Here is a 13,025-nt window from a genome sequence, read left to right as displayed (position 1 = left end):
CAAATCAAGTGAGAAGGCGCGAGGGTTAGTTCAGCTTTGAGACCCTTCAATAAATATGCCATGCGACTTGGCCAGCGAGATCTAGGTGGTCATCCTGTAAGACGTCAGGGCCTTTCTGGCTCAAATGATAGCTAGGATGTGACAAAGTACGTTTTACATGCATTCTTGGACAACTTAGACTGTGTGATCAGAGCCATGGCACCAGTTTGGTGCTTACAAGGCACACCTGAATGAATGCAATCTCATCCTGGTTTGAAGGGGATGTCCATCTTTACTGGGCTACAGATTGTTTGGTAGATTGTTCAGCAATGTCAAAAATGAAAATTAAGTCATCTTAAAAAATTCTGCAACCACAAACACCCCAAGGAAACAAAAATGGCCCCACCAAAATACCCTTTAGCACTTTGCAGAAAAATGTGAAAATGTTTTTTAATATACACCCAATGCCTAGTGCTGGCAGTCCGTGGGCAGACCAGGCCCCAACAGCTGAATAATGCACAATTCCCAAACACCACACAAGAAAATGGAGGAAAAGTACTTTAGAACCAGGCCCCAGCCCTCTAAAAAAAATGTGCAGACGTTTTCCCTTTGAAAAAAAATAAAATAGTGAAAGCAAAATAGGCCCCTACTGCAACACCAGGTCTACCACGGACTAGACCTCATAACATACAAGACCCCATAGCGTTGTCATTCGGAGTAAATACCACAACCGGACCGTCAGACTCACAAATGGAGAATGCTGCAAGTCGCCCCAACTGATGGACTCCAGTGGCAAAGAATACCCCTCATTAAATACAATGATCATGAGTTAAACCCAATAGGACAACCCCAGGGCGGACAGTTTGGAAAGGATGGCTATGTTACATGCGACTGAAGTTACAGAATTGTTATTTGTATGCATGTGTTCATATGCAAAATAAAATAAATATATATATATATTTTTTAAATAAGGGAGTTTTGAGATTTGACAGTAGTTTCCACTAGGTTGGGGTCAGTAGGTGGTGTGGTTGGCAAGAGGGGAAATACATATAGAAATATAATAAACTGAAGCACCTTAACCTGCTGTTTCTCTCTAAAGGTTCTAGAACCTACTTTTCTCGATCCTGATTGCTTTGACGAGTATAGAGGTAACCTTTATTCACTTAGTATTTAATGTCTGAATGGCATTGACCCAATCTGTATTTTTGGATGTTTCTGGTATTGTACTTCTTTCTTAATCCGACACCCTCGTTTGCTCGTCTGCAACCACAAAATAGTACAATGCATATGTCTTTCTTCGAAACTTTGGTGCATTTGTCCGATGACGTTTCAATAAAATTGCTAATAAAAAAGATCTATTGTAAATTAACTTGTATCAATGGAAGTGAGCTAATTTTATGTGCTGTATATTATAAAATGTTGAACACAATATTGGCTGTAAAATAAAATGTTTTTGATTTATAGGGCGGCATCAAATTTTTCATTTCAAAACACCTTTCGTGATCTTATGTTGGAAGAGCAGACGTCAATCCTCGCAAGTAGTCCTTCGCAAGATGTTAAAAACAGGTTCACAGGAATAGAAGACTTGCAAGCTCAAAAATCATTAAGGTGAAGCAAATTACTTTCACAATTCTATTTGAGTATTGAATTTACTTCTGACTATAACCGAATCAGTGACTGAAAATCGCTAAATTGGTACTACTGGAAGTCCTTGCTAAACCGAGAACAGCATAAACCGCATTACTGGCAGATACTGCTCATCATTTACTGCAGTGCTTCTACCAAATAACAGCGCTGCTTTCTGCACATGCCATTCTCAGTCATTTGCATGTTGTTTCCAGCTTCAAGTTGGTCTTTAACAATTCACTGAACCTCGAGTTTACCACAGGGGACAATTTGTGTATCTACTTTTTAAATGTGCGTAAACTAGTTTTTTTTGATGAAGTAGTGCTACGAAAAAAAGGTATAGCTTGCTTGGAATCATTGAGTTTTAGAGTATTTTCTCTAAAACCGTTTCTATCAATGCCTTTTCATTGTGTGGTTTTATTTCTTGCCACACTCTGCTTTGATGTACTTGCCTTCAAGCCTTAATTACCTTATTTTGCTGTTTTGCTTTGCAGTACTACTTCTTTATATTTTCTGTGCATACCCTGCTACTGGGCTATTCACGCATCACTGCCTAGTGATTTATTGGCATCTAGAATGACTCTTACGTTTATCCAGGAATTTAAATTATTTTTCAATTCAAGGAATCCCTAGACTTTCTTGAAAAGATTTGTCACTTATTTGGGTAGTTATGTTTTTTTAATAGAATTTGTAAAGCCTACAAATATCTGTTGTAAATGTAAATGTAAGTATACTTTTATAGAGCGCAGCTATCACTCCAAGGAGCATCTTGGCGCTATAGCCCGTAGCCTAGGTGGAGAGGCCGGAAGAACAACTCACACATCAGTCTCTTCTTTGCTTACATCCCTATGTCTATACCAGAGTCATATACGCTGTATCTGGGAGGTTGAAGATCCAGGTCTTCACGGCCTTTCTGAAATTGCTCTCAGTGGGGATTAGTCGCAATTTGAGTGCCCAGTACCCCGAGGGATTTTCCTCCCTTCGTGGATAGCCTAAATTTGGGGATCAGCAGCAGGTTCATGTTGGAGGACCTGAGGGTACGAGCCGGTACATAGCGTCTGAACCGAGGGAAAAAATACTTAGGTCCTTGCTGGTGGTAGGCTCTAAAAGTAATAACCAAGATTTTAAACCGTATACGTTTGTGGACGGGCAGCCAGTGCAGGGTCCTAAGCGCAGCCGAGGCAGATGACCTCCTTGGCCAGTTCAGGACCAGACGGGCGTCAGCGTTCTGGACCAACTGCAGCCTATGCAGGACTGATCTATTTGATCCTGCATATAGGCTGTTGCAGTAGTCCAGACGAGATGTTATGAGTGCTACCGCCACCGTCTTCCTGGCTGCCAATGGAAGAAAGTCAAAGAATTTTCTAAGTCCTCTGATGATACTGAACCATGACCCTGCCACAGCCCCTGCTTGTTGTTTGAATGACAGTGCTTCGTCAAACCTAATCCCCAGGTTACGGGACGTTTCGATAGTGTTTGGGGGGATCTCCGCATCTGATGGCCACCATAATCTAGGGGAAAAAGGGTTTTGGGGCCCGAACGGAAGAATTTCGCTTTTCCCCGTGTTACACTTGAGATGATTTTTCCTCATCCAGGCGAAGGTTGCGGTGAGGCAATCTCTAAGATTTTCCTCAGCCTTCACCGTTTACCCGTCTAGTACCAGGATGAGTTGAGTATCATCAGCATACGATATAGTGCTGATGTGGAAAGATATAATCAGCTCAATCAGGGGGGTCATGTACAGATTGAACAGTACCGGGCTCAAACTTGCGGCACCCCTGTTGGCATTGCTTTTTCTTCAGAGCAATGTTCTCCCAGCACCGTGACTTGCCTCCTGTGGCTGAGAAAGTTTTTAAGCCAGTCAAGCACAGTTCCTGTTACCCCTGCTGTTACTAGGCGGCCAATCAGTACGGAGTGTGATACCGTATCGAAGGCCGCCGATAGATCAAGGAGAATAAGGACAGCCTTCTTCCCTTGATCCATGGCAGTCCTCAAAGTCTCTACGGTATACAAAAGGGCAGATTCCGTATAGTGCGACGCCCTAAATCCAGACTAATTGGGGTGCAGAATATCCTCGTCCTCCAAATACTTTGTCAGTTGTTTGTTCACCGCTGCCTCCGTAAGTTTAAAGAGTAACAGCAGCAGCGAGATAGGGCGAAGGTTGGAGAGTGTTAAAGGGTCTGCAAAAGGCTTTTTTTGCAGAGGTTTCACCGCCGCCAGTTTCCATTCCGGCGGGATCCCAGCAGAGGACAGGGAGGAATTGATGATGTTGTTAATAATCGGGTTTACCGTGTCTACTAAGGCATGCAGCAACATGGGAGGGCAGGGATCAAAGGGAGAGCCAGATTTGCTGGATAATATCGATTGGCGGGAGTCTTCCAAGCTAATGGGCAAGAAGTTACTGAAATGCGCAGTCCTGGTACCCACCTCAGCTTCCTCTTCCCAGATGACATCTGGTTGTTCAGGAAAATCTCTAGTAAGGCCTAATATTTTCTGCTCAAAAAAGTTGGCAATAGAATTACACAGGGTAAGGGAAGGGGGAATCTCTTGTAGGAGAAACCTAGGTTTCATAAAGTTGTTGACTATTTTGGATATCTCCTTCTGTTTATTGTTTGAGGAGTTGATTGCGTCTAGGTAGTATTGTTTTTTGGCATTTTTAATCAGTGCATGGTACTGCCTCCTAGCTTCTTTGTAATGGCCGAGTTCTTCTGCTACATATAGGCGGCGACATTTTCTCTCCAATATTCTAACCTCAGTATGTTTCTCCTTTAGGGAGAGTGAGAACCAGGGTGAACTTTTTTTTAATGTGTGTTTTGCTAGATTTGGTCATTTTAAGTGGTCTGCAAGTTTCAATAATCCAATGATTAAAATTTTTATTATCTATCTCCGTAACCCCAGTCGGTATGGGTTTGCCTTCAACCGCAATCCGCTGGAGGTCTGGGTTGTTACTTATTTTTTTCCAGTCCTGTTTTATGCTAACACCGACTTTAGTAGGCCCTTTCCTTACCGCTTTCTCTTCTACCAGGAGATCAAAAGGGATGAATATATGATCGGTCCAGGTCTGGATACAAGGTGGCTTAACCTTCAGAGATTTTAGGTTTGTACAGATGCAGTCTAAGGAATGCCCTGCCTTATGGGTGGGGTCCAATGTCAGTAAAGTCAGTCCCAACACATTCATTAGGTCTTTAAAGCAGGTCGCATTTGAGTCCGTAGCCGAATTGAGGTGGAGATTTACATCACCTAATAATGTGAAACTGGTGAATTTAAGGGTAAGGTCACTGATCACTTCCGCAAGACTATCAAGAAAGTCTTACTGTTGCCCTGGTGGGCGATAGATTAAGGCCCCTGAAAAAGTGGTGGAGTTTTGTATTTGCAAACAAAAACCCAGGCTTTCAGCCCCCTTAATATCTGGAAGTTCAAACGACGTACATTTTACAGAGTCTCGATGAATAATGGCGAGTCCCCCCCCCCACGTTGTTTCTGCCTATCTAGTCTTTGGATATGGTACCCTTGCGGCAAGGCTGATACAATATCTGGGGTGCACCAGGCTTTAAGCCACGTCTCTGTGACGAACAGCCAGTCTAGGTTATTCTCAGAGATTAAGTCATGAATATGTGCCCCATTTTTGCACATTGATCTAGCATTAGTAAGTCCTCCCCGGAAGGTGGTAGACCCATTAGGTACTAAGATATGTATCTCTGGGGTCAACTCCACCCTGCAGTGCTTACAACAAGTCGGTCCCCGCCAGTCACCTACTTTTATGGTATTATGACAGTGGCTGTCGTGAATGTTCAGAGGAAGTATCATATCTCTGGTGGGGAAGATATTAGGCGAGGGTTGGCCATGATGGATGGCCCTAGGCCCGGCCGCGGCACGCCATTGGTGCGCCCGCTGCGCGCGTCCGCTGCGCGTCAACCCCATATGAGCTTTAAATAGGAGGCTACTGATGGTCCTAGTGCAACCACTAGACCGTCGCCTCTCAAAGATGGCCCCCGGAAGTGAGGGTGATAGACTCCCTCTGTACCGCGCTTGTCCACTCCCTCCACGACAAACAGCACAGGCAGTAAGTGCAAGTTTACTAATGTGCCCACAATTAAAATAATATACTGTGCAAAATCCTATTCATTAAGCAAACCGTACAAACGGCGATTTTAAAATGCAAAAATGCAGGTTGGAAACAATAGCGTGCTCAGGTATTTAACAGCGTGTCAGCATGTCAGAGCTTTCTTTGCAAGTGAGTGCTGCAGCGCGGCGATTTTCCTCGCCCTAAATAGGAGGCTACTGATGATCCTAGTGCAACCACTAGACCGTCACCTCTCAAAGATGGCCCCCGGAAGTGAGGGTGATAGACTCCCTCTGTACCGCGCTAGTCCACTCCCTCCACGACAAACAGCACAGGCTACGGTGGAACGGGGAGAAAAGCGGTGCCCTAGGACAGTAAGTGCAAGTTTACTAATGTGCCCACAATTAAAATAATATACTGTGCAAAATCGTATTCATTAAGCAAACCGTACAAACGGCGATTTTAAAATGCAAAAATGCAGGTTGGAAACAATAGCGTGCTCAGGTATTTTACAGTGTGTCAGCATGTCAGAGCTTTCTATGCAAGTGAGTGCAAGTGAGACACTGTTAAGGTGTCCTGATAGGAGAAGGCTGTTTGCTAATCTTGGATCTTTCATTAAAAGGACCCACCATTATGGTTTAATAGGGTATGTTGGGAAGAACCAAGCAAAAGATCCATCAGATAGTGGATGGATTTTATTTTTGTTGCTCATGGCCTTGAACTAGATGTAATCATTTAAACCTTGCGTGTTTGTGTAGAGGTAGTCAGTGTAAACTATGGAAATGTCTGAAAATATGGGCACTTTACTGCAATTTGAAATCCCAGGTAAAGGACATTAGAATAGTCAAGAAGTGAGCCTACATGTGCCTCTAGTATTTGGTAGTGTGTATTTTGTGGGAGAAAGGGCAAGATTTTCTTGAGCAATTGGAAGTAGAAAAAACAGGTCCAGGGCTACTTGTGGCTTAAAGCAGAGTTCATCCTCAAAATATACACCTAAATTCCTTAGTCTTTGTGGACTGTGGACAATGGTGCAGGGTATCTGGCACCGTTCTGATGTCCAGATTGGTGGAGCCTCCCCTAATAACACCATCTCCATTTAGTTAGTGTTCAGTTTCAAACTATTATGTAACACCCAATATGAAACAGTTGAGACCGCAACAACAGTTGCCGCAAAACCATATCTGTGTTTCAGTCCAACCCTAATATAGGCTGGGTATCAGCAGCATAACACATGAAAGACCAGTTTAACAATATAAGTCTGGTTAAAGGAGTCATAAAAAAATGAAACCGCTTGCAGATTTGCGAGGATCCTTGTGGATCCCAAAAGGCAAAGGTTTAGAGGAACACAGAGAGAAAGGTGGAAATACATTTTAAGGCCTTACATTAAATCCCAAACTCTCCAACCTATGTATGTGTTGCATGGGGCACAGTGTCAGTGGCCACTACGCCGTCGTGAACAATCAGCACTGTACCATCCAGATCGTATATCATGGGCAGCTCACTTTGAATGACTCTTATAATTACTTCTGTGTCATGGTGTGGTCGAAAACCTGCTTAAGCAGAGTCGAAGAACGAATTCTTGCAGTAAACAATGAGAGTTGGGCCTGAAGCTCTTTCCGCTACCTAGACATTAAATGGTAACAAGATAATGGGTCTTTACCTGCACATAGATGAGGTGTCCAAGGAAAGCATTTATAGTAGTGAAATAATGCAAGCTTTTTTACATCACACACAAAAACATAAGTTTACCAAATTGAATAGCGCTGCAGCGATATTCGACACATCCAAATGCACAGTCCTGGCCTGTAATGTGTCATCTGGAGTGCCCGGTTTCACAGGGAATACTCAATATTCTAGTGTGATGGGATGTTGCCTGTCTCGAAGGGGGTAACTTATCTGAAGCTGAAGTACTCCAAGAGATTACAGAGTGATGTTTGTCTAGGGATGCAACACAACAGGGGCTGCCCTGTTATCACCTGGAATCTGGAGTGGGCAATATAGTATAAGAACAAGTGTTCTTATACCCTTTATCTTTATACAAATTGCGAGATCATGCACTTATGCATTACAATTATAACTTCAATCAATTACTCCATCTTATCATCCAGGGGTACTTTTTCAAATAGTTCTGACAATACCTTATTGTACTATATATATATATATATATATATATATATATATATATATATATATATATATATATATATATATATATATGAAATTCACTGAAAAAACCCATAGGTTTCAGGCCTTATATAGTTAGGAATCATCATTTAAAAAACCTTTGAAATTCACTGAAAAAACCATAGGTTTCAGGCCTTATATAGTTAGAAATTAGCATTTAAAAAAACCTTTGAAATTCACTGAAAAAACCATAGGTTTCAGGAGTTATATAGTTAGGAATTAGTTTTTAAAAAACCTTTGAAATTCACTCAAAAAACTATAAGTTTTAGTGGTGTTATAGTTAGCTGGACATTTTACTCATACAAAACCAATGAAATTGCTCCTATATAGTTAGTTGTTATAACTATATTTCGCGCACCCGCAATCCACTGCTGATGATGTCACATATTAGATCATTCATGACATGGTCAGTGACATCACTGATGACATCTCAAATGACATCACTGATGACATCACTGATGACATCATCCAGTGAATGTGGTTTGCTTAGTTATTTAAATATGCATTATATATATAGCAATTTACATTGAAGAATGAGTGGATATATATAAATAAATATTTGGATGGAGGATTTAGTAGCAGTGTAATTGACGGTTTACTTGACCAATTTATAATGTCTCACTAAATATAGTGGATAGTGACTAAACTGTGTGAATATCTGTATCACTTTGTCAGTTGTTGTGTAAACTGATTCTACAGTTGGTTACTAGCTATGTGAAAGTCTATATTAGTTATTGATTAGTTAACTGAGTATTTGTATGGGAGTGTGAAAGTGTGTGTGGTTCGGTGGGGGGTGTGTGACTGTCCAAAGATGTGTGAATAGTTGATTCAGTAGATATATGAAGTTAAAACTACATGTTCTAACAGTTTGGGTGAGGGAATCTCTTTATGGGTGTGGTGATGAATAAATATATTTCTCAAAGGTACAGGTCCAACAAACTAGAAAAATAAAAGGCAGTGTATGTCAGTTGTTGTATATAAATAAGTATACATAAGACACAATGATTGTGTGAGTGACTGTATGGATAACTGTATACTTGTAATAATGATTTTATAATTCACTAAGTATGACTTACTATCTAAATGAATAGAAGAAGTGGTGTTTGTATAAGTGTTTTGCTAAGTAAATATGTAAGTATGATCCATTGTTTGCATAAGTGAGTAGGATGACTTCTTATGTGAATAGGATGCATGCTGTTGTTTAATGTCGATATAGATGTATAAGTATTTTTGATAGTGTTCTATTGTTCATTGACAGCATGTATGAGTGAATCCATAGGTAAGCGATTAGATGTGTGTATACATCTATGAATCACTGAGTGGATTTTTAGATACTTGTATTGCTGTGACAATGGATTTAAATATGATACTCTGTATTTTACAAACAGTGATGAAAAATTTTAATAGTTTATGAAAAGGTGTATGTGATTGTCACATGGATGATGTCATCAGTGATGTCATTTGGGATGTCATCAGTGATGTCACTGACCATGTCATGAATGATCTAATATGTGACATCATCAGCAGTGGATTGCGGGTGCGCGAAATATAGTTAGTACAACTAACTATATAGGAGCAATTTCATTGGTTTTGTATGAGTAAAATGTCCAGCTAACTATAACACCACTAAAACTTATAGTTTTTTGAGTGAATTTCAAAGGTTTTTTAAAAACTAATTCCTAACTATATAACTCCTGAAACCTATGTTTTTTTTAGTGAATTTCAAAGGTTTTTTTAAATGCTAATTTCTAACTATATAAGGCCTGAAACCTATGGTTTTTTCAGTGAATTTCAAAGGTTTTTTAAATGCGGATTCCTAACTATATAAGGCCTGAAACCTATGTTTTTTTCAGTGAATTTCAATGGTTTTTTAAATGCTAATTCCTAACTATATAAGGCCTGAAACCTATGGTTTTTTCAGTGAATTTCAAAGGTTTTTTAAATGCTAATTCCTAACTATATAAGGCCTGAAACCTATGGTTTTTTCAGTGTTTTTAAAAAAAAAATTGATTGGTTAACTGGCTTATTAAATGTATCTTAGTGAATACATATATTAGCGAGTATTGTTTAAATATTTAAATATATGCATGAGTGATGTAATATGTGACGTCATCAGCAGTGCATTGCAGACGTGCAAGTTATAGTGAGTCCAACTAACTATAACGTGGGAATTTCAATGGTTTTATGCGAGTAAAATTTCCAGCTAACTATAACTGGTGTGAAACCTATGGTTTTTTCAGTGAATGTCAAAGGTTTTTTAAATGCTAATTCCTAACTATAACTGGTGGGTAACCTATGGTTTTTTCAGTGAATATATATATATATATATATATATATATATAATTTCTATGGCAAAATGAAACCCCTAATTTTGTTCCTTTTCAAATTAAATGTATTAAGTGTTACCACTTTATTCCAATCAAGATGACTTCAGGTGTGCCATACTTTTGTCATAAGTAAGACTGTTAGCGTTCTAGTTGTTCTTTAGAACACTCTGGGACATTCTGTCATTGGGCTATAGTTGGGCTATATCTGGCTGATATTTGGGCTACATTTGGGCTCTTTTGTCTCATGGGAGACTGCATATCAGAATTTTTTTAATGAAATATAAGAGGATTTGAGAAATCACTCAAAATGTGCCCTAATTTTTCTTTCTTCAGCACTAATCATAATTTCTGTGGCAAAATGAACCCCCTCATTTTGTTCCTTTGCAAATTAAATGTTGTAAGTGTTAACACTTTATTCCAATCAAGATGACTTCAGGTGTGCCATACTTTTGTCTTAAGTAAGACTTTCTGATAGATACATCTGCCGTGTGGATTCCTCACCTTGTGAATATCCCCCTTGCGTCAGCAACATTCGGAAATTCTTTTGTAGCTTCGCGCCGACGTGGATCCGGACGTCACAGAGGCATGGCATCGCTCGCGACCCCGCTGACGTCACCGGCGCCTATAACAGGCCCACGCCGGCGTGATGACATCAGTTCCCTTTTTTCCGCGTCGTCGACGCTAACGGTTTTCAGGGATCGTGTAGTAGCTTACAGTAACTTTGTTACTATTTCCTTATATTTGTGTCTTTGTTCATTCTCTTCGGAATGTCGTCGAAGAAGACTGGGTTTAAAGCCTGCGGTGAATGTGGCAAGACCATGTCAATCACCGACCCTCATGAGTGTTGTGTCTGGTGTTTGAGCTCCGACCATGATGTCGAGGACTGTTCCTGCTGCAAGAAGATGACTCCGAAGGCCTTGAGAGAGAGGGAGACAAAGCTCCTCGTGGCGAAACTCAAGAGCAAGAAAGCCAAGAAGTCATCGAAATCTCGATCTCGCCTATCGAGGTCGAAATCGAGGTCGAGGTCTCGTTCGAGGTCGCACTCGGAGTCATCCTCGGCTCACGCTTCGAAGTCATCGAGGAAGAAGCACAGGAAGAGGACCCATGAGTCACGTCATCGCTCTGGGAAGGACTCTGGCTCAAGACCGAAGTCCCAGGTCAAACTCATGGGTAAAGAAGTGGAGGTTTCGGAGTCTGAACACGAAGAGGCTTCGCATCCGGATTCTCCCGAACCTCAAGAACAGGTCCATTCTCCGATGCCAACCAATCCTTCTGGTCAGGAGGATGAAGGTGAGGAGCAGGGGGCTGGTGGAGCCGAAGTTCCGGCACCTGATGGTTCATCGACTCCGGTTCCGGCGCCCGAAGAAGAGGTCGACGTCGTATCGACTCCGCCTCCCCAGGAACATCCAAGAGGTCCATATCCTGAGTTTCCGACTCCAGGTCAGGATCCTACCCAGTTCCTGAACGCCATGTTTGGTGTATATTCAAGAGCGATGTTCCCGTCTGGTGCACCTGTTGGTCCCACGGGTCCTATGGCTTTTAACTTAGGGGTTCCACAGGCTTATGCCCCTGCACCCTTCATGCCTTTTATGCCGGCTCTACCACCGCATTGGCATTTTCCGACACCACCTGTGTCGTCGACGCCGAAGCGCACGACGCCGGCTCCATCGACGCCGATCCCATCGACGCCGATACCCGCGACTCCGAGGCAAGATTCTGTCCGACCTCGTGTCGAGAGACCTCGTCCGACTTCGGGTTCGACGCCGGCACCGACCCCGTCAGAGTCGGTTCCGAATCCTTTGACTTCGGTTGGGAAAGAAAGGTCTCGGAGGAAGGCCCAGAGACTTCTAGAAGAGGAGAAATATGGGTATTCTGATACTGAAGAAGGGGAGTTGCAGGATTCTAAGGATCCCTTTGAAGACTTGTGCGAGGCCAGTGGGCTTGAGCTATCGCCTGAATGGGAGTTAGCTTCTGTATCAAATGTTCCAACTAAGGATGTGGTACCTTACCACACTGTCATTAAGAAGGCAGCGAGTTTGCTAAACATTACTTTACCTACGTCTGATTATAAGCCTAATATTTTAACGGAGGTGCTTCATTCTCCCTCATCTGTGATCGAACCTATGTTGCCCTTCAACGAGGCATTGTCTGAACCTATCTATGAAGTCTGGAAAAAACCCTTATCTGCTCCTGCGGTTTCTAGAACGGTGGCGAGGAGGTATAGAGCTGCACCGGAGGATCCTGCATTTTTAACAACGCATCCTCTTCCTGAGAGTTTAGTAGTGCAGGCTGCCTGCTCTAAGAAATCTGCTGGAGCGTTTCCACAGGTTCCTGGAGACAAGGAATCCAGGAAACAGGACCAAAGTGCAAAAAAGGTTTTCTCGTCAGCCAGTATGGCATTAAAATCTACCAATGCTACGTGTCTGATGGGGAGATATATCCATGCTTTAATGGACTCTGTCAAACAGATTATTCCAAAGATTCCTGAGGAGGACAGGAAGGATTTTCAAGAAGTAGTCTCGGACACCCAAGCAGCTGCGAGACAGGTCATCCAGAGTGGTCTGGACACCGCAGACTCGGTGGCAAGAGTCATGGGTTCCTCTGTGGCTACTAGGAGAGCTGCTTGGCTCAAATCTTCAGAGTTTTCTGCTGATGTCCAGTCTGCGTTAATGGACTTGCCTTTCGATGGATCAGGTCTGTTTGGAAAAAAAGCTGATACTGCCTTGGAGCGTTTTAAGGACAGTAGGGCCACTGCAAAATCTTTGGGCCTTCAGTCCAGGGGTACTACCGGAAGACGCTTCAGGGGATTTGGCCGATCTTCCTTTCGATCTTATAGATCATCCCAG

General features: G+C 42.1%; 1 protein-coding gene across 3 annotated transcripts in view; it reads left to right on the top strand.

Annotated features, from left to right (window-relative positions):
- The window catches only part of IBTK (inhibitor of Bruton tyrosine kinase), an 876,521-nt gene that overhangs the window by 778,805 nt on the left and 84,691 nt on the right, over window positions 1-13,025 (top strand). For all 3 annotated transcript variants that reach the window (XM_078648126.1, XM_078648125.1, XM_078648127.1), the window contains one exon: window positions 1,444-1,587. In XM_078648126.1, the coding sequence (XP_078504252.1) occupies window positions 1,444-1,587 (144 nt within the window). The remainder of the gene's footprint in view (window positions 1-1,443; window positions 1,588-13,025) is intronic.

Source organism: Lissotriton helveticus, chromosome 6 (genome assembly GCF_964261635.1).
Source record: "Lissotriton helveticus chromosome 6, aLisHel1.1, whole genome shotgun sequence".
Taxonomy (NCBI): Eukaryota; Metazoa; Chordata; class Amphibia; order Caudata; family Salamandridae; genus Lissotriton; species Lissotriton helveticus.
This window is presented reverse-complemented; position numbering and strand designations above follow the sequence as displayed.